Source organism: Pimephales promelas, chromosome 7 (assembly GCF_988280905.1).
Source record: "Pimephales promelas chromosome 7, fPimPro1.hap1.1, whole genome shotgun sequence".
NCBI lineage: Eukaryota > Metazoa > Chordata > Actinopteri > Cypriniformes > Leuciscidae > Pimephales > Pimephales promelas.
In genome coordinates this window covers 38,648,794-38,670,352 of record NC_142775.1, presented here as the reverse complement: position 1 = coordinate 38,670,352, position 21,559 = coordinate 38,648,794, and the positions used below count along the sequence as shown (strand labels likewise).

Sequence of the window (21,559 nt, the reverse complement as noted above, 5' to 3'; positions counted from 1 at the left end):
TCTGTTTCTATTACATGCAAATAATGACACTGACAATCTATGTGCTTTGTTTAATGTTAAAAACATCTAATGTGAGAATGAAGATAAGTGTGTGTGCCGTCAGTTAATCATTTCGTTGCGAGTGCAACGAGAGACTCCACCCACACACTCTTCTGATTGGCTGATTTTTGACTGATTTTGATGCATCGCCTCTGGTGTGAGCTTTCGCTGAAGTCTTATCACATATTGACAGTGAAGCTTTTCCAACTTTTCAAACATGCATTGAAATTTGACTTTTTAATTGCTAATAGTCAAGTCAAGTCAAGTCACATTTATATAGCGCTTTTTACAATACAGATTGTATCAAAGCAGCTTCACAGTGATAAACAATAATATAAACAATATAATAATAAATAATAAACAATAATAAATATAACATAATAAATAATAAACAATAATAGCTCCAAAATAATATTCAAAACAATGTTATTTTAGTATCATACTATTATAGTCTTTATTCATATTTCCGTTTTTATTTTTTAGACTGAATATTTTAATTTTAGTCAACGATTTAGTGGTTTTGTGTGTTTTTGTCATTTGTTGTAGTTTTTACAATATGCCAATATAATTTTTACTAATTTATATTTCAGTTTTGGTTATTTTTAGCACATCAAGTTAAAATAAATTAAATTAAGTTACATTTTTATTTTTGGTAGATAAAATTTTTTGGTTTTTATAGTTTTATTTCAGTTAATGTTTATTTAAAAAAATATTTAGGATTTAAAAAAAATATTTTTACATAACTAGAATAGTATAAATTCATTAAAATAAACGTGAACGTCATCCACCTTACGTTTTTTTTTTTGTGAACGTGTGAGACTTCCTATTTATTAGCCGCTAAACGAGTAAAACTGTTTGCGCTACAGAGCAGCGTGTTTTTAGTATTATCAAGACAATATTAAAATAATACGATAAGAAATAACAGATTGCAATATCAAGCGGCAAAGCAGATTGTTTTGTACAGGCAAAAATTACTGAAGAGAATGATGCGATTTTATCATTTTATGTTACTTTTTTTAGGCCTAAAAACACACTTTTTAAATTCAGGCTGATTCATATATCCAGTTTTTCCAAAAACTGAAGCAACCCTGACAAATAGTTGAACTAAAATGAGAAATATCTAGACTTTGTTGTTGTTGTTTTAGATTAATTGAATCATTTTGAACCACTTTTGTAAGTCCCCCTGGTTGAAAACCACTGCTCTATTATACTGTACATATTTATCATCCTTTTAGTTTTTTGATCGTCTGCGATTGTTCGGGATGCCGGCTAAACACCAGCCAGACTTCATTTACCTGAGACACGTCCCGCTCCGAAAGGTTCATCTGTTCACCATCGTCCAGCTCAGCTGTCTGGTTCTCCTCTGGGTCATCAAAACCTCCAAGGCTGCCATCGTCTTCCCAATGATGGTATATGTTTAACATATATTTAACATTTTATACTTGCACTCACCTAAAGGATTATTATGGAACACCTGTTCAATTTCCCATTAATGCAATTATCTAATCAACCAATCACATGGCAGTTGCTTCAATGCATTTCGGGGTGTGGTCCTGGTCAAGACAATCTCCTGAACTCCAAACTGAATATCAGAATGGGAAAGAAAGGTGATTTAAGCAATTTTGAGCGTGGCATGGTTGTTGGTGTCTGAGTATTTCACAATCTGCTCAGTTACTGGGATTTTCACACACAACCATTTCTAGGGTTTACAAAGAATGGTGTGAAAAGGGAAAAACATCCAGTATGCGGCAGTCCTGTGGGCCAAAATGCCTTGTTGATGCGAGAGGTCAGAGGTGAATTGTGCCGACTGATTCAAGCTGATAGAAGAGCAACTTTGACTGAAATAACCACTCGTTACAAGCATTTGTGAAGCCACAACACACACAACCTTGAGGCGGATGGGCTACAACAGCAGAAGACCCCACCGGGTACCACTCATCTCCACTACAAATAGAAAAAAGAGGCCACAACTTGCAAGAGCTCACCAAAATTGGACAGTTGAAGACTGGAAAAATGTCACCTGGTCTGATGAGTCTCGATTTCTGTTGAGACATTCAGATGATTTGGTGTAAACAGAATGAGAACATGATCCATCATGCCTTGTTACCACTGTGCAGGCTGGTGGTGGTGGTGTAATGGTGTGGGGGATGTTTTCTTGGCACACTTTAGGCCCCTTAGTGCCAATTGGACATCGTTTAAATGCCACGGCCTACCTGAGCATTGTTTCTGACCATGTCCATCCCTTTATGGCCACCATGTCCCCATCCTCTGATGGCTACTTCCAGCTGGAATCATTTCAAAATGGTTTCTTGAACATGCCAATGAGTTGACTGTACTAAGATGGCCGCCACAGTCACCAGATCTCAACCCAATAGAGCATCTGTGGGATGTGGTGGAATGAATGGATGTGCATCCCACAAATCTCCATCAACTGTAAGATGCTATCCTATCAATATGGGCCAACATTTCTAAAGAATGCTTTCAGCACCTTGTTGAATCAATGCCACGTAGAATTAAGGCAGTTCCTTTAGGTGAGTGTATATCGCTAATACTTAACACGGTGTGCAATTTCATACATCGTACAGCAGATCTTGCCTGAATTCTTGCAACCAAGTTAATTTGCAACACCAGTCAAAGGTTTCTATACTAAATGTCTTCTCACAGGCACAAAACTAATCAGAAGGTTTTAAGATCATGGAGTCAGTCTTCGTTTCTCTGCTAGTGTAATGGCCTCTCTTGATCAATGTTTGTGCTGAAATATGTGCTAATTGAATTAGTGCTTTGCTCCTGGCAGGTGTTAGCGCTGGTGTTTATAAGGAAGCTGCTGGATGTTTTCTTCACGAAGAGAGAGCTCAGCTGGCTCGATGACCTCATGCCCGAGAGCAAGAAGAAGAAACTGGAGGACGCCGAGCGAGAGGTGAGATTCACCATTTATTATATCTAACTGTAACATTCACTGTGAACAAGCAATTTACAAGGTCCACGCAGAACAGAAAGAGTCAATTCGCCTTATTCACTTGGCGGCCATTTTGAAAATGACATCGAAGATTGGACGAGGGGTCTAAAAGGCAAATCATTAAATCATGAAAATCATTAACTGTACTGTTGAAAAGTTGTGTTATTGTTTAAGAAAGAAGTATCAAATGCTCACCAAGGCCGCCTTTATTTGATCAAATATTCTAACACAATTTCTTATAATTATCAATGTTGAAATCCGTCATATTTTTGTTGAAACCGTGATGCATTTTTCTTCGATTAAAAGGTTTAGATGATTTGAAATAGATTATTTTGTAATATTTTTACTGTCGCTTTTGATGATTTTAATGTGTCCTTGCTGAATAAATGGGTTCATTTTGATCTCAAACCTTTGAATGCGATGCCCTCTGTTGGATTTGAGCGGTATGACATTCACTCATGCTTTTAGTGATATTGAGCCTTATTCATTATTTATTATTTCATAAATCCAAATGTACACGATTCATTGGATAAATGAATCACGTAATCACTCGAACAAGCGGTTTGGCGAAGCCATGCTTTCAGATTTTAAATGTTACAACATAAACTGTACATCTGAATTACTGTAAGTTTTGTGCGTTTGTTGTTTTTCCAAATACTTCAAATCAAAGTTTGTAATATTTTGATTTATCTGCTTTGATTTTTGAGCTGGCTTGGCTTTAATGTATTAGAACATTTTATTGAAGACATTTTTCAAATGCCTATGAAGAAAAAGAATGAGGAAAACACTTTTTGGTATTGCACAGAAGCAATTTAGTGAGTTTGCTAGTTTTATCTGTCAAATAGACTTTATGTGCAGAATATTTCCCTCTAAATTCATTGCACACGATGATCTTAATAATAATAATTATTAATAATAATAAGCAGACCGGACACATCTTTCTTGTCCAAGTAGTTAAAAACAACAGCAACAATTACCAAACACAACAACTACTCTGTAAGTATTTGTCAGCTATTCCTTCACATTGAGTTAGTTATATATCCAGATAGCATGTCCGTCTGCTTATCGGCTTTTATATTTATTTTATTTTATTATTAATTGTTCTGACAGTGTCTATTTATTTTATATTCTAACCAATTCAATGTTCAATCAATATTCAAAAGCAAAATGTTATCTGTTACCACAAATGTAATTGAATATTTTACATGGCATTTTTTTTTTTAATGAGTGTAAAAATGAGTGTATCTTAAAAACTAATTTATGTAAACAGTTCAAATCAATTCTGTTTAGGTTCAAATTGTTTTATGCATGTTTCTCACATTTTTTTGTATTGAATAAAATATGTAGAATTTTTTTTAATTGTTTTTCTTTTTGTTTATTGCACTTTTGAGATATTTATCTATACTCTAAAAATGTTGGGTTGTTTTAACCCAATTTGGGGTAAAATATGGACAAACCCAGCCATTGTGTTACATTTTTAAATTACATTTTTAACCCAATGGCTGAGTTTGTCCATATTTTACCCAAAATTGGGTTAAAACAACCCAGCATTTTTTAGAGTGCATGTAGTTACTATTGATTTATTACAAACATAGTTTTATTATTTTGATGTATGGCGTATGAAAATGCTCAAAAGAATGACAGCACAGCATGTAAAAATAGAAAGATATACTCTGGTGGAATTGTTCTATGGCAGGTCATAAAGGGTTAAGAAGAAAAATAGATAATAGGGGGAATAATAACCTGCTACAAACATAACACCACAAGTAATTAGCATTTGGAAGATGATTTCTATATAACTGAATGATTCGACATGTCTGCCGGTTATATAAGCTGAATGAGATTTTGAGAACTGACGGAGGTCCTGCTTTAATGAGGAGATCTGCTGTGTGCTCCAGTTTTACAGTTTGTTTTTCCTGCATTCAGAGACTTTCTGACCCCCTGGCAAATAATCCCATGTTTTACTCTTGCTAAAATTGCCATGATTCGTTTCTTATAGAGGGACCCCGATTCACCCCACCTCAGTGTCTCAATGCATTCGTTTCATGCCAAACAAATGGAACATGAATTGATCTGCCAAAATGTCCTTCAGCAAAGTTATTTAATCTCAAAGGGTCTCTGAAGTTCTCTTTGCCTGGACGGGAATAAAACTCTCTCTCTCTTTCTCTCTCCCTGTGTTTACTGCCAGGATGAGCAGAGTATTTTGGCAGAGGAAGAAGGAATCGTACAAGTGCCATTGGAGGGACATTACAAGTATGAACAAACATTTTCAGAACTTATTCTCACAATAGCATGCAATACTAGTTTTTTGTTGGCTTATTAAAACAGTAAAGCCATAGTTTCAGTGATATGGGTTCTGTATAACACAACTTTAAATGCAGTGTTTCATTTCATTTAAGAAAAACAGCAATAGAATCAGAATGTGCACAAACACACACTCTTCAATGGGGTTGTGTTCAATTTTAAAGAATCATTTTTGCCAAAATGAGAAATGTCTTGAATGAATACGTACTTTCATATTTAATTGGTTATTTAAATGTTTTCTTGTGATAACGGTTGCTTGTAATTCATAAAATGTCATTAAAAAACTACATTTAAAATCTAAGCTCTACTGCATATATATATATATATATATATATATATATATATATATATATATACACTGTAAAAAAAAATTGTAATCACAACATTTTCTCTTTTGTCAAATCAACTTAAATCATGCATGTGGTTCACAATATTTTGAGTTTCTGATGATTAAATAAATCAATCTCCTTCATTGTATTAACTAAATTTTTCCAATTTCAACCAGGTTACTTAATTTTTTAAGTTAAACCAACAATATTTTTTTTCACATTCTAGTGCGTGACAGAACTAATTATTTAAAAAACTGCATTTTTCAGGTTAGATCAGCGATTGGCTCTTTTATTTAGAAGGCGGGGCTTATTCCACCATATTGCGTCTTGCACTCTCATTCATAATAATATGAGTGCATATCTTGTCAAATTAAACGTCTTTCACTGTAAAAAAAAATATTGTTGATTTAACTTAAAAAAATAAGTAACCTGGTTGCCTTAATTTTAAGTTCATTGAAATGAAAAAAAAAATGGAGATGAAAAAAAACAGTGAAGGAGATTGATTTAATCATCAGAAACTCAAAATATTATGTTATCTGAACTACATAAATAATCTTAGTCGATTTGACAAAAGAAAAAATGTTGTGATTACAAATCATGAAAATATTTTTTTACAGTGATGGATACTTACATACATAAGTATGCACGTACTTTACATATATACTAGATAGAACTAATTGAAGAAGAAGAGAGTTATATAAATCTAGAAAAATTGCAGTTACTAATCTTAAAAAAAGCTACAGATGATAAATATTAACATTTATTAATTAGCGATTGCCAAGCATTCCCTATTATATTACAATTTTGAGTCTGAATTTCATATTTTATGATTGTGTTCATGCACACACCTGAATATTAATGTCTGATTTCGTGTTATATTTATATGCTATTTTTTTCAGAGATGATCCTTCTATTGTCAACATTACTGACGAAATGTCCCGAGGCTCCTTTGGAAGCACTTGGAACACCGCCAACTCCAAAAGTGATCCAAAAAGGTTTTGATTAATTTTCCTATTAAATGTTTTTGGTATCTTTCTGCAACCAGCAGTTGAGGTTCGACTGAAATATTAACGCAACACGGACTAAAGACATGTAAACGAACCAAAAACAGGAAGATGAGACTCTAAAGAGGACCGTTTTTTTTTCTCGTCATAGTCGTGATGTTGTCACAGTTCAGTCCAGGCATCAGAACCGCGTCTCTTCACAGTAGATCTTGGTTTGTGAGTGTAAAGAAGGGATTTCTGTCACTGTTACACATTTATGGTCTCATATGGTCTGCAATACGTCAAAAACCAACCAATCAGATGATGTTCACAAAAGCAGAACAAATAAGCGCCGGTACGCTTTCATATGAACTCTTGAGCGGTTAGTTTGTGGTGATTACGTGATCCGACGTTAAAAACGGCCAAATAACTGGGCATTTTTGGACTAAACTAGCTACCGTAGTCAAACAAAACTATTATTTCCATTGTCAATAGCGCTCCCTTTAAGCCATGACTTACTGCACTCTCACTGAAACTCTCATCATAAACACTGAAGTTGTCCGCACTGCACAGTGAATCTCTTATTTATGTCACGTCTTTGTTGTTTATGAGGGGATTTGCGAAAGGATAAAGCTTGTGCTGATTCATTGTGAGCTAATTATGGAAATATGTTCAAGCCAACGAGTGATGTGGATGTATTTTGGTTCGGACCGGAGCATTCAGTGTGGTGTGAAAACGAACCAAAACCACTGAAAAATGCTTGGTCCGGACTAAATGAACCGAACTACAGATGTAAAAGCGCCCCAAGTGGACCAGGACTTTTATTTTGGCGAAGCGAACCGAACTACAAGTGTGACCTCGGACCGCTTGTTTGGTTCGGATTGCAACGTTCACGCTTATTAAAATGAACAGAGAAATCGCGCCAGGGTTCGGTTTAATCCAACCAAACATACTAAGTGTGAACACACCCTGCATTAACTTTTACTCAGTGTTGGGTGTAACTAATTACTAAGTAATTAGTTACTGTGATTTAATTACTTTTCCCTTGAAAATGTAAAGTAAAGGATTACTCTTCATTTATCTGTAATTTAATTACAGTTACTTCTGATGTAATTGAGGTAAACACTGTGTATCGATCAATCCGATCTCACAGCGATTCGTATGCGTTTTATGAGGTGTCTAAATCGTACGACCGCAGTCGTACAAATTCGTATGAATTATTGTCAAATATGTATGGAAAAAGTGTCAAATGTCATGAGATCAGACATAAAACAATAGTGGGTTTAACATCAAAATGTATTGTCTGATGTTAAAAAGTATGTTTTTATAATGTAACCTTCTCCACCTTGGTCAGATAAAGGATAATTCATGCAATTTTATAGTATTTATTTGAAAGAATTAAAACAGATTCATGTCTATCCTTGTATTATTCAGCTGGTTGAGAATGATATGGGATTTTGAAAGTAATTAGTAATTAAATGTAATTAAATACTTTTTAGAGAGAGTAATTAGTACAGTAATCTAATTACACTGTTGAAGAGGTAATTAGTAACTAGTAATGAATTACTTTTTTAGAGTAACTTACCCAACACTGCTTTTACTACACCTTTAAAGGTCATTGTTTGGAAATACGTGTGTTTAATCCAATTATTTTGCATGATAACCCATTTAATTATTTGTTCTTTGTCTCCTTTCCTAAGCTTGTAGAGGCTGAGCCCCCCAAAGGTAAGTCTCGTATTTCTTCGCACACTCTTAGAAGAAAAGGTTCTATGTAGAACCTTAAAAGGTTCTATCAGCGCTACGTATTTGGAACCCCTAAAAGGTTCTATACACTCTTAAAAAAAGGGTTCCTCTGGGTTCTATATAGAACTTGGCCAATAGAACCTTTTACCAAAAAAATGGTTCTATATAGAACCATTTTGGAGTTCCATATATGAAGCGGGGGATGGAACCATTTCTGGTTCTAAATAGAACCATTTCTTCTAAGAGTGCATGGCAACAAGTATTTTGACCAAATTGGCGGCGCTGATTGTAATCCATCTGGAACAGACATTTACCATTATGTGTCTCTCCAAGAATGTTTGAACTCACCCCAATTTTCCAACCCAGTTAGTCAGTCGAAAACAATAAATCATTCACATCTCTCTGGAAGTGTCAGACTAAGATAGACAGCATGTGATCGTCTTTTGTTGTAGTTGTTGATGTTTTTTTACTACTTGGACAAGAAAAATGTCTAATCAGCCGTGAACACGAATCCGTGTCCTGCTCATTATTATTATTATTATGAATTACTATTATTAAGATCATCATACACAATATTCTGCACATAAAGTCTATTTGACATGAACGCATTAGATAAGACTAGCAAACTCTGTAGCAAATGTGGTCATTTTTCATTGATCATTTTTCTTCAATAAAAAGTTCTGATGCATCAACAAAACCAGCCAGCTCCCAGATCAAAACAAGTATTTGGAAAAACAACAAATGCATGCAAAACTTATTTCTATGAGGAAAAAAACTGCATTGCATATGATTATCAAATTAGCAATGATGATGCAATATAAAATAACACATATTTGGGAGCCTGTTTTTATTAATTAGTTTACTTCATTAGTTAATCCGTGGCGTCTGCAGGAAGACTCTATATTATAGTATGATTAAAAATCATTTTTTCAATGGAAAAAAATTAATTGGATTTGCCGAACTGATTAACATTCAATAAAAACACTCATTACACACTGAACTGTTGCCATTTAGGTTAATTCAGGTGAACTAATTATCCTTATTTTATTTTGCAGCCTGTCTAATAAGAGAGCGCACAAGAAGCGTCGATGGAAAGAAGAGATAGGAGAATCTGACTTATCTGATTCACTGTGTACACACACACACACACACACACACACATACTTAGCTATCCAAATTGACTTCTATTGGTTTTTTAAAGGAATAGATCATAATTTTTAAGTGAACTATTCCATCAGCGGCCAGTTGCATAAACATAGCCGCTACATTCAGAGCTAGTCTGATCAAATAGCAATTAATTAGGGCTAATCAGTCTTACTTTTCTGATTCGACTAAGCTTATGCAACTGGCCACAGGTATTAAAGGGATAGTTCACTTTGAAATTAATTTGTATGTTTTATCTTACCTCAAGGGCATCCAAGATGTAGGTGTCTTTGTTTCCGCAGTATTTTCAATTTTTATATTTTTAGGTCAAACCGTTCTTGTCTGTCAGTCATATAATGGAGGTCTATGGTCACCACCTCAAAGAGCATGCACAGAGAAGTCCAAATTAAACATGATTTAATGACTCGTAAATGCAAGTACACATTGATGGCCTAAGACACGAAACGAGCGGTTTGTTTGAGAAAACAAACAGTATTTATATCGTATGGACTTCTTTGTGCATGCTCTTTGAGGTGGTGACCATAGACCTCCATTATATGACTGACAGACAAGAACGGTTTGTTGACCTAAAAATATCACCTACATCTCGGATGCCTCTGAGGTAAGCTAAAACATATCAAAAAATAATTTCAAAGTGATCTATCCCTTTAATAATGCAAATTTTAATCAGAATAACCTGTATACAAACTCCACCCCTAACCCAACTCCTGAAGGAAAACCTTTCACAGGTGTGTTATGCCTAAAACATTATTTGCTTGAACAACTTATCAATGTGTTTTAACTTATGGACACATTATCCAGCATTTTCGTCCTTACAAGTAAACGCACATATAAAGCTCCCAGTCTCGTCTTGTGTTTCTGTATTTTTAAAGTAAATCACAATGCTAAGCTTTTTAGCTTGTAAGTACAAAGTCTGTACATACATAATAGTAATGCCAGCAAATAATGCATTGATTGTTCATGTGTGTAAGATAATGTGGCAGGATTTTAAACTTTTATTTGAAAGTTTTTTATGTTTTGTATTTTTGAAAAAGTGTTCCTGCACAACTTTCACATCCCTAAAGATGCAGTTTTAAACACACACACACACACACACACAATATCAATAGTAGGTGAGCTAAACAAAGGATATTTTTCAGCTTTTTGACGATATATTCAATATTGCCACCATAAAGACACTTCACTTCTCAAATACACTTGGATAAAAAGCATAAAAATGTATTGTAAGTTGATATACCTGCATATATATTAAAAAAAATATATTTTGCTGAACGCTTTGCATTTATGATATAGAGAATTACTTTTTAATCATGGAATATAAATTATAGCTATTCATATTTTTTTGCAATATTTGTACTAAGAATGCTGCTTGTGTAAATATTATTTCCATCTGACTTGCCAAGAGTTCATAGCTCTATTTTAAAGGCTGTATGTTGATACTTATGCCAAAGCGTAGATGTGTTTTATGCTAATATCGATGATCTAAAATCATATCAGCTGCACATCAGTGAACTGTCCCCTCAAAATGATTGTCTGTATCATCTCTTAAGCAATTGAATGCATTATCTGGATATTGTACTGTAAATGCATCTTCAGACACAGATTGCATCCCCTTTTCATAAAAAAAGCAATAGTGTTTTAGAAGTACGGGTCCATCAAATAATGATTTTAGAATTTTATTGCATGTTGAGTTCCTCATACAATTCATTATTTCCATTTAAAAAGCTATAACTTCTGCCATTTATATTGCTATACATATTTAAAATCATACATACTGTAATATTATATTGTTACCATAAAGTGATTCATTATGTATGGATTATAGCTTCACACTCTGAAGGTTTGATTTTGAAAGACAAGATTGATTATCATGCTAATATTTTCATTTTATTCTGACTTAAGTATATTTCTGGAGTAACGTTTCTAGTTCTTTTGACTGTGTGTTGACGTCTATGTAAATTATCTGGAATATCACTATATCCTCTGTGTGGTGTGACTTTGGGATCTTTTAACTGTGTGCATTAAGTGTTTTTTGGGGGGGATATCGCATACGTATCCTTCATTTGCACTTGTATTTCATATTTGAAGTTTTTGTTCCTGCTATTTCTTCTACAGTGAAATAAAAAGCTCATATGAATATGGATGTGCACCTGTATGAAGTATATTTCATATGTTTCTGCACTCAAAAATGTACCCAATTTGGGGTAAAATATGGACAAACCCAAACGTTGGGTTAAAAATGTAATTGAACCCAATGGCTGGGTTTGTCCATATTTGACCCAAAGTTGGGGTGAACAACCCAGCATTTTTTTAGAGTGTGTTATTATTATTATTATTATTTATTTCTTTGCAATGACATATACACCCTAAAAAATACAAACCAGATGTTGGGTTAAAAATGCAATTAAAAATGCACAGTTGAAAGTGAAAGCTGAGACATATTTTATTAATATTAATTTTTCATGACCAAAATAACATTATGCAATGTGAAGAGACTACAGGTTACAAGGTTCACATTATTTTAGAAAAATACAATAATAAGCAACACCTGCAAGTGACCACTAGGTGTCGCCATAGAGACGGGTGTCGGATTGATTCGAAGCCTCAAAACAAAATGGCACATTTGCTTCAACTGTTTCTCAAGCGAAGCCTCGATCTGCCGATCACTAACAAATAATCTAGCTAGACTTAAATAAACTAAAGTAAACAAAACAAAACAAACTTTGACACAATATAACGAAAACTAAGGAGAACTGAACAAACATTTCACCTAAATGAGACAATAAACAGGTATTTATGACCGACGGTGAGCTCACTTTTAAACAAGATAGGGGAAAACATTGGCTACAATCAATTTATAAATCAACAAATTAGTTACAAATTAACTAATCAAAGTAAATAGAAAAAAAAAACACAATAAGGAGACACACCAACAAATGTTAAATAGAAATAAATTGGAACCAATCAAAAAAATATAACTTTCATTTTCACCCCCCCACAGGTTCGGCCATTTGATGTGATCCAATGTACAAATATGTACATTGGACCACTCTTATTGTAATTTTTAGTATTATAGGCCTACTATCAGTGCAAAACATCCACAGATTTGTTGAGTTGATGTACAAGCCCAACAAAGAAGAGGGTTTCATAAAAACTATTGGGATTAGACTAGAGGGATTTGAACTTTGGGATTATAAAGTATGGGGAAGAAAACGGTTTATGAAATTGGGGTTTTTTTTTTTTTTTTTACAAAATACCCTTTTTTATTTTTGGTTGCAAGTAAACAGTCGTGGGTTGAACAAGTGTGTGTTGCCAATTTTTTAATGGACCAAGCCAAGTTGAAAACGCAGTGATGTAAAAATGCAGGTCAATTTGTTGACTTGTTTATTTTTAAAGCATTGGTAGAATTTAGGGTTGCCAGTGAATTAGCATTTTACAAACAAATTGATTATGTATGATTTTTCAAAATAAGGTGTGCGAGAGGCATTAGTGACAATGAGCGTGGAGATAGGAATATGGATTTTAATTTTGTGTGTTTTTGTATATTAGCTCTCTAATGTTTTGGTGTAAATTAAAAGGGTTTGAAAACTAAAAACAATAGGTAGTAAAAAAAGTATAATAGTATACGGAGAAAGGAAATAGTAAGTGCAAATTTTAGGCGTTTGCAAATCTTTAATACAAATAAATTCAATATACAGTATTACAATATACAGTAAGTACTTTGAATAAAATGATGAATTCCAAAATGAATATAAACTAAATGAATAAATGTACATTTTCATGTGAATTTAAATGCAATGTGTAAAATACTCATATAAAACTATAATGACATGTCATAATGAGAAGTATTAGCCTATGTTAATCTAACGCCGACTGCCTGTCAATCACTTTGCATTCTTGTGTTTGCTGGTTTGCTGGTTTGTGTATTTGTGGGCGGGGTTTGGAGAGGGCTCTTCAAAGTCACAACATACGGGCATTTGCCGACCCGGCGCCATTGCTGAGGGCAAAACATTAGAAGAATCGGAAGCAATACGAGCTCGATGAAGTGAAATGAGTTAAAATGGTCATCTGCTTGGTCAATGGATGTTAAAATCGTGCCGGAGGTTCAGTTAAATCGGGATTTTACATTATACCCGTCATTAGACTCCACGAATGTGAGAAGACTAAGCTTTTATCAGGACAACGACGGAGGTTATGGCTGGTGAGGATAAACAGGACAGAAACTCACTCAAAACACGCAAGAATTTGTTTGACAAAAGCACAATGTTGTGTTTTATTACGAGTGTAAACAAATATAAGTTAACACTTTGTAGTTTGAACAGCTATGCGACTGACACTTTGAGCTTCACAAAGTGAAGAGATCATAAAACTAGCTTAATCCATGTGAATTGAGCGGTTTACTCCAAATTCTCCGAAGAGACATAATCGCTAAATGTGATGGACTAGATTTAATTTAGGCTTTTATTCACAAATAAACTTTTATATACTCTCACATCAGTTGTGGGAAGATGAAACATGTTTGCTTGACATGCTTCAAGGTTCAGGTTCATTCATTCTGGCGTTACGCAGAGAACCAATGAGCGTGTTACCTGGTGTTACGCAGCACTTTTGGGCTTCAGCAAGAACCAATGAGGTTTGTACTCGTGTGTGAAGCAGGTTCGGTTGAGCTTCTGTTTACATTTGCTGATCAATGTTTATACCTACCCAAAACATTGTCAAAAAACATAATTTAGTATGATATGATGCTGTTTTTCTCATGGGGACTAAAGAAGTGTCCCCCATAAGGATTTTGGATATTGCCAACTATGTGATGATTTCATAGAAATATTTTATTATTTTTTTAAAGAACGAAATACTTTTATTCTGCAAGGATGCATTAAATCTATCAACGGTGAAAATAAACACATTTACTTATGGTACAAAAGATTTGTATTTCAAGTAAATGCCTATATACAGTAAATGAACAGTTCAGATGCGAAAGCCTCAAAGTGCCATTTGAAATTTTCTTCTAGAAGGATCATTTTTAAGCTTGTATATTAAGTTAAGTCATTTCACTTAAATGACATTTGCCATTTAAGTGAAATTACTGAACTTTAATATACAGGCTTGATAAAAATGATCATTTCAAATGGCACTAGGGGCTTTTCTATCTGAACCCTTCATATATATTAGTAAGCCGTCAAGCTCCAAATTGTTAAATAATGTACCATATAATTATCATAAAAGTAGTTTTAAGTGCGTCAGTCCTATGTAGCTTCAGGAGTTTTGAACTTGCAGGCAAGATTTTGTCTTGACAAATAGCCAGTGTTATGTATCAAGTATATTTAATTTCTCCTCCTTTTAAAAGGAGTGATACTTATATCAAAGGCTTGATATTATTTATATTTTTTTGTGGCGAACAGATGGTTTGTAGCCTCAGATGACGGCTCCGAGAGAGAGAGAGACCTGCTCCCAGGACGGACCGCGTCTCTGGCATCAGTGCTGAAAGACCGGAGACGTGCGGCCCCAGGATGCCTGACAGTGCTGGATAATTGACACATTTCCACAAGGCTTTAGTGACTCCCATCTTCTGTCAGTGTCATGTCAGATACGCTAAGGTAAGCAGAAGTGACACATCGGGCCAGCTTACAGCGCTGAAGTAAGTTCTCCTCAGGGATTAGAGGATCATTTGAGTGGAGGTGAACTCTGAATTCTGTTTGTTATACTGACAGAACGATTGAAGCCATTTGACACATGGTTATTCTGTTTGATTGCAGTTGCTTTCCCACATGGATTGTGTTTGATTTGCAGCGTTTGCTTGCGTGGCATCTTGACAAATAGCGTTATAAACGCTTATGAAGTGAATGTTGCGTTTCAGTTTTCTCATAGGGACAGTGAGGTGAATGTGTCAGATTATTTTCATGCATTAAATGCATTAAAGGTTGTACTCTTAAACTGCTACTCGATGGGTTTTGCATTCAGACTCGGATTTTACTTTGGGCAGGTGACAGTAGCAAAATAAAAAGTAAATGTCCTAAAAATATGCAAGAATATTACAGTTTTTCTCGATTGTTTACACACATTTTCTGAAAGCATGCCTCAAACTCTCCGAACTCTACACACAAATCAAAAAACAGACACACAATGGGCAAAACCCCTCAATTCTCCTGCAAAATGTAACTTTACATTCAAAACAATGTTACTTTTCCTCAAAATGGTATTTTGTTTTCAAACGACACACACAAACCATCATATGAATAGACATTTATAAGAACCAGTTGAACACTGATGTGCTCAATGTAAAACACTTCTTCTCCATTCATCATTCATCATCATGACTTGGGCCTTTTTGTTGTTCAGTGTTACACTTACTACACAGTATATACCTAAATGTATTGTAAAATATTTGAGAATACTGTTTTTATAATCGGACAAATATTCTGTAACAAATATTTTTATTTTTTCCACAAAAACAAGTTGCACATACAAAACAACAGAAGAAAAAAAAAAACATGCTGCAGCCTCCTTCTGTTTCGGTTTCTTTATGCTAAGGCCATGTCCACACTAATACGTTTTCGTTTTAAAACGTATATTTTTCTCTCCGTTTTGGCCTTCCGTCCACACTGAGACGCCGTTTTAAGTCAACAAAAACGTATCGTTTGGAAAACGCTCTCCAAAGTGGATAAATTTGAAAACGCCGTTTTCGCATTGTAGTGTGGACAGTGAAACCGGAGGTATTTCAAAACGATGACGTAAGTTTAGTCATGTGATCCATGTAGTACCAATAGATATTCAAGTTTATCGGTATTGTGCCTGTTATGTGTTATACATTTTTACACTATTGCTAAAATATGTTACTTTCTATGTTATTTAATATGTGCTATTCTTTATAGCACAGTACTGCAAGGATAACAGATAATGTAGTCTACTCACATTTGCTGTCCTGCGGCAAAACAGGAGAGCAGTTGCGTTTTGGACCAAACATATGGTGACTGAATGCGACCTTGACGCATCCATGATGGTGAGATATTTTGCTACACTCTAAAAAATGCTGGGTTTTTTTTAACCCAGTTTTGGGTAAAATATGGACAAACCCAGCCATTGGGTTAAATTTTTTAATTACATTTTTAACCCAACGTTTGGGTTTGTCCATATTTTACCCAATACTGGGTTAAAACAACCCAGCATTTTTTAGAGTGTAAGTAAAATTATCCTGTTATTGTGCGATGACTTTATTTATTTTCCCATCTGTATCATCTCAGTGAGCTTTTGTGAAGTTTCACGCATGCTCAGTAAAGTGAATTTAGAAGTTTCTCATCCACACTGAAACGTCGGCAAACACCTGAAAACGCTAGTGTGGACGGAGAGCGTTTTTAAACGAAAACCCCGTTTTCAAATGTATCCGGATTAATGTGGACTTAGCCTAAAGCCCTGATTGCTAATTGTAAAACTGTGCCCATGTGACGAGTCGGTGTGCATACCTGAATGGCAGTGTGTTCCATGTGAAAACTAGAGATTTTCTGCATGAAAATTGTGTGTAGTGTTTTGAAAAAAGTGTGTTTTATAACTGCAATTTGAGTGTAAAGCATGCATGAATTGTGCTTGTAGTTTAGCACAATTGGTTCAGGGGGATGTTGTGGTCAAGCACCTGTATATGTGTGTAAACAATTGAGAAAAACTGTAACGTGACAGACTGAACAGAAAAAGGAACGTGATTTTGATTTTTAAATGCGTCTACAAATTCAGGTATAAGTTAACTGTCAAAAAGCTACATCTGATGGATTTCATAGAAAATCCGAGGGAATAGCAAAACCCCACAAGTGGATCATTATAATGTGTGATTACAACCCCTTCACACACGGGCAATAAAACAAGGATTTATTTTAGAAGAAAAGTTACATATAGCACCTTGAAAAATTTTCAAAAACCAAAAGACCAAAAGTGCTTCATTTGAAGAAAGATTTATTTGCATGATTCGATGTAACTGACAGCACTAGTCAATAGTCATTATAAAACATTATCGTAGAATATCACGGCTCACTCGCGTCGCCCTCGGCCTGTTTTCAGCCAGGACACGAACTCTTTCGCCTCCTGGTCCTGCTGGTAGGAGCTGACATCGCTGGTGTACGTGCCGTCTGCGTGGCGTCGTGTGGGGACTCTGCATGGGGGAGAACGCAGGTTTAGTTAAGGCTGATATTCTTTGTAATAAACTATATACTTCTGTATTTTAGAGTAAAGATATTTATAATGTTATAAAATATTTCTATTTCAAATAAATGTTAAACTTTCTATTCATGAAAGAATCCTGTAAAAAAATGTATCACTGTTTCCATAAAAATATGAAGCGGCACATTGATTTCTGAAGGATCATGTGGCATGGAAAATTCAGCTTTGCATCACAGGAATAAATTACACTTTGCAATATATTCAAATAAAAACCAGTTATTTAAATTGTAATAATATTTCTAGGGCTGCCAAACGATTAATCGCGATTAATCGCATCCAAAATAAAAGTTGTGTTTATATAATATATGTGGGTGCACTGTGTATAATTATTTTTTTTATATATAAATACACACATGCATGTATATTTAAGAAAAAAAATATTATTTATTTATAATATATATATATATATATATATTTATATAATAAATTGGATCTAAATCTATATACAGTATATACATGAAAATATTTCATATATATAATAATTCTACACACTGCACCCACATATATTATGTAAACACAAACTCTTATTTTGGATGCGATTAATGATTTGACGGCCCTAAATATTTCACAATTTTACTCTATTTTTGATCAAATAAATGCAGCACTAGTGAGCATAAGACACTTCTTTTTTTTTACCAAGTCAAAACCTTTGGTACTTTTGGTAATTTTATTTTAAATAAAAAAATGTTAACCTCTATGAATGTGGGAATTGAAATGAATTTCCAATGAGTGAAAACTATATTTTTCTTTTTTCATTATTACATTTCATAATTTCATTCACGCATCTTCCCTGATATGACAATTGACATTTCATGTAAACTTCTTTTTTTTTTAAATAATAGTTCAAGATGGAATTTTTTTTTTCTTAAATCTTTTGAAAGAATTTGCAGACCTTCCAAACTTACCCGCTCCTTTTGGAGTTCATTAACCACTGAACGAAGTCCTGTGCTCTCCTGGTCTCCAGGTATTTACTGTAATCGTTGGAGAACGTGCCTTCTGAATGTCTCTTCATGTTGTTTGTTTCTCTTGGGTCATTAAATAATGCTTCTTCAGACATAAAGCTGAAAGACAATGTCAAATACGTCATTCTCCAAAAATAAAAAGCCATCAACCTGGCTCACATTTCACCCCCAAATCAAAAAGAAAGGAATAATGCATTCATTTTGACATAATTATTTCATAATGAAAAACTTTTCTATGATGGCTTCACATTAAATACTTGCTGGATGTTGAATCTGAATCTGCCGTGTAAAATAGCATGTGAAGCTATAAAATTGCACATTTCACAATTTTAGAGTTCCTTTTTTGAGGTTAAATGTGTCCCAGGTTGTGTTTGATTTGTAAGGGAACAATCAAAAATCTTCAAGGCCATTAAAAAAAATGAAATAATGCATAATTCGGTCGCTCTTACCTGGTGTTTTCTTCCGTGTCTTGTATGGGAATCTGCAGGCTGCTCTCGATCAAGATGAGAAGTAAAAGTCCAATGGAGGCGTAGTAGATCCTTACCATCATCTTACCTGAGGATGCAGACCGCACCGTTACTCAGTAAAGCGTTCACGCATTACCTGTAAAGAGTTCTCAGACTCACCTTAATCTCTGTTGGGTCGTCGCGGAGAAATGTACTCGACGATTTTGATGTTGTCTCGCTGATTTCACCTTCCTGGCTCCCAGTGCGATTTCACAGTCCCAGCCTGATGTTCGGAGGCTTATATAGTGATGCCCAGGTGGCATGATACACACACACACACACACACACACACACACACACACATATATTAGTTTCAATCCATTAATCTCAATGCATCAGTGTATTTGCACTGTGAACCTGTTTGAAAGAGAGATGGGGGGGAAATGGTCAAAAAGTCACTTTAGGGGAAAATCAAACATGATTTTGTCCTTTTAAAAACCGAGAAGAGCAAATAATTGCACACGTACTTTCAGGATGAGACACATTTTCCGGAAGTGATGTTTGTGCTCTGCAAAGCTAGCTTTCTTTCTCATTGTGTGAAATCAATTTATTTATTCTTTCACAATTTCAGGGAGCTTTCCACTATATATTATTTATTTTTTATTTTTAGGAAGTATATGCAGTGGCTCCAAGTATTTGGACTTTTAAGTCATACTTACAAAAAGGTCTGCATTGAATTTAGATATATATTAAATCAAATCTTTTCTCAGTAACCTCACTTTTCTTAAAGGAGTAGTTCACTTTAAAAAAAAAAAAAAAAAAAGCTTTTGCTGATAATTTACTCACCCCCATGGCATCCAAGATGTCCATGTCATTCTTTCTTCAGTCGAAAAGAAATTGAGGTTTTTGATGAAAACATTCATCATGGACTTCAATGGGAACCAAACGGTTCAAGGTCCAAATGAGAATTTCAGTGCAAACTGCAACCTGTTCAAAGGGCTTTAAACGATTCCAGACGATGAATAAGGGTCTTATCAAGCGAAACGATCGCTCATTTAATAAATAAATAACCAAGTTGTAGTTTTATTAGCTCAAATGCTCGCATGGCTGTGTTCTTCGTGACTCTCGAAGATTCGTTCATTTTGGTAAATAAGTTTGAAAAGGAGAGTCACAAACGTGCATCACAGAACAGAGCAAGGCGACCATTTGAGCTTATAAAACTTAAACTTTGTTTCATTTTTTATAAATGAGTGATCGGTTCGCTTGATAAGACCCTTATTCATCGTCTGGAATCATTGAAAGCCCTTTGAACAGTTTGCAGTTTGCACTGAAACTCTCATTTGGACCTTGAACCGTTTGGTCCCCATTGAAGTCCATTATATGGAGAAAAATCCTGAAAACCTTAATTTCTTTTCGACTGAAGAAAGAAAGACATGGACATCTTGGATGACATGGGGGTGAGTAAATTATCAGGAAACTTTTATCGTATGGTAAACTGAGGCTACATGTCCTTATTTTTTAAATGCTTCCTAAATTCTTCAGATTGGAGCAAGTGTTGGTTATCGTAATGCCTCAGTCTTGCAGAGATCAATGCAATTACATTTATTTGTATCTTATTATACAGTACAGTTAATTACCCTGAGGATTCTTAACAGAACGAACAGCAATATTGAAGCTTTTGTGTAGTAACTCCTCCTCTGATCATGCTTTGGTGTGTTTGAAAGCTTGCAAAAACGTTGTTGAACACACATGAGTGGTTCAGGTGGAAAAATCTAAAGGAAATATTGATTTGATTTGAGGAGATGGTGAAGAGGCAGAACATCAGCATTATGTTGGAGGGTTGCGCTGCCTCAGACAATGTTTAGATGCAATTGATCGGCATCAATTATTCCAGAAATCATACGTTTTGGATAATGAACAACATAGCTCGCAGAAAACTGAGTTTCAGCATCTCTTTGCTGTGTTAAACTAGTATGACACATGAGTTGTCGTATCAGTCAGCACTCGTTCTCCTAGCATAATTAAATTAAACTCAAATCAATATTTTGTCTATTTATTTGTTGTCTTGTTAAGTCACATGAGGTCCTGATTTGCGATTGTGATTGGCTGATTATTCCACAATGTTAATGTCAATTGTCCTAATTCATGTGGGTTTCAGCTGATGGATCTATACACTCTAAAAAATGCTGGGTTGTTTCAACCCAAATTTGGGTCAAATATGGACAAACCCAAATGTTGGGTTAAAAATGTCATTTAAACTTTAACTTTCACTTTCAACTGTAATTTTTTAAAATAACATTTTAAACCCAACATCTGTCCGTATTTGACCCAAATTTGGGTTAAAACAACCCAGCGTTGTTTAGAGTGCAACTAGGGGTTAAGTGTCTTGCTCAGGGACACATTGGTGTCTCACAGTGGATTCAAACCC

General features: G+C 34.6%; 2 protein-coding genes across 3 annotated transcripts in view; one reads left to right on the top strand and one right to left on the bottom strand.

Moving 5' to 3' along the window:
* Window positions 1-11,659, top strand: part of slc4a10b (solute carrier family 4 member 10b) — a 76,457-nt gene extending 64,798 nt beyond the window's left edge. For both annotated transcript variants that reach the window (XM_089133443.1, XM_089133444.1), the window contains 6 exons: window positions 1,275-1,448; window positions 2,834-2,956; window positions 5,184-5,248; window positions 6,528-6,623; window positions 8,312-8,336; window positions 9,410-11,659. In XM_089133443.1, coding sequence (XP_088989569.1) covers window positions 1,275-1,448; window positions 2,834-2,956; window positions 5,184-5,248; window positions 6,528-6,623; window positions 8,312-8,318 — 465 coding nt within the window. In that variant the 3' untranslated portion in view covers window positions 8,319-8,336; window positions 9,410-11,659. The remainder of the gene's footprint in view (window positions 1-1,274; window positions 1,449-2,833; window positions 2,957-5,183; window positions 5,249-6,527; window positions 6,624-8,311; window positions 8,337-9,409) is intronic.
* Window positions 11,660-17,442: 5,783 nt separating this feature from the next.
* Window positions 17,443-19,399, bottom strand: gcgb (glucagon b). The gene is made up of 4 exons (XM_039683578.2): window positions 19,312-19,399; window positions 19,135-19,240; window positions 18,629-18,784; window positions 17,443-17,655 (listed from the first exon to the last, which is right to left on the bottom strand). The coding sequence occupies exons 2-4, from the start codon at window positions 19,233-19,235 to the stop codon at window positions 17,535-17,537; spliced, it is 378 nt and encodes a 125-aa protein (XP_039539512.2). The 5' UTR covers window positions 19,236-19,240; window positions 19,312-19,399; the 3' UTR covers window positions 17,443-17,534.
* Between the last annotated feature and the right edge of the window lie 2,160 nt (window positions 19,400-21,559).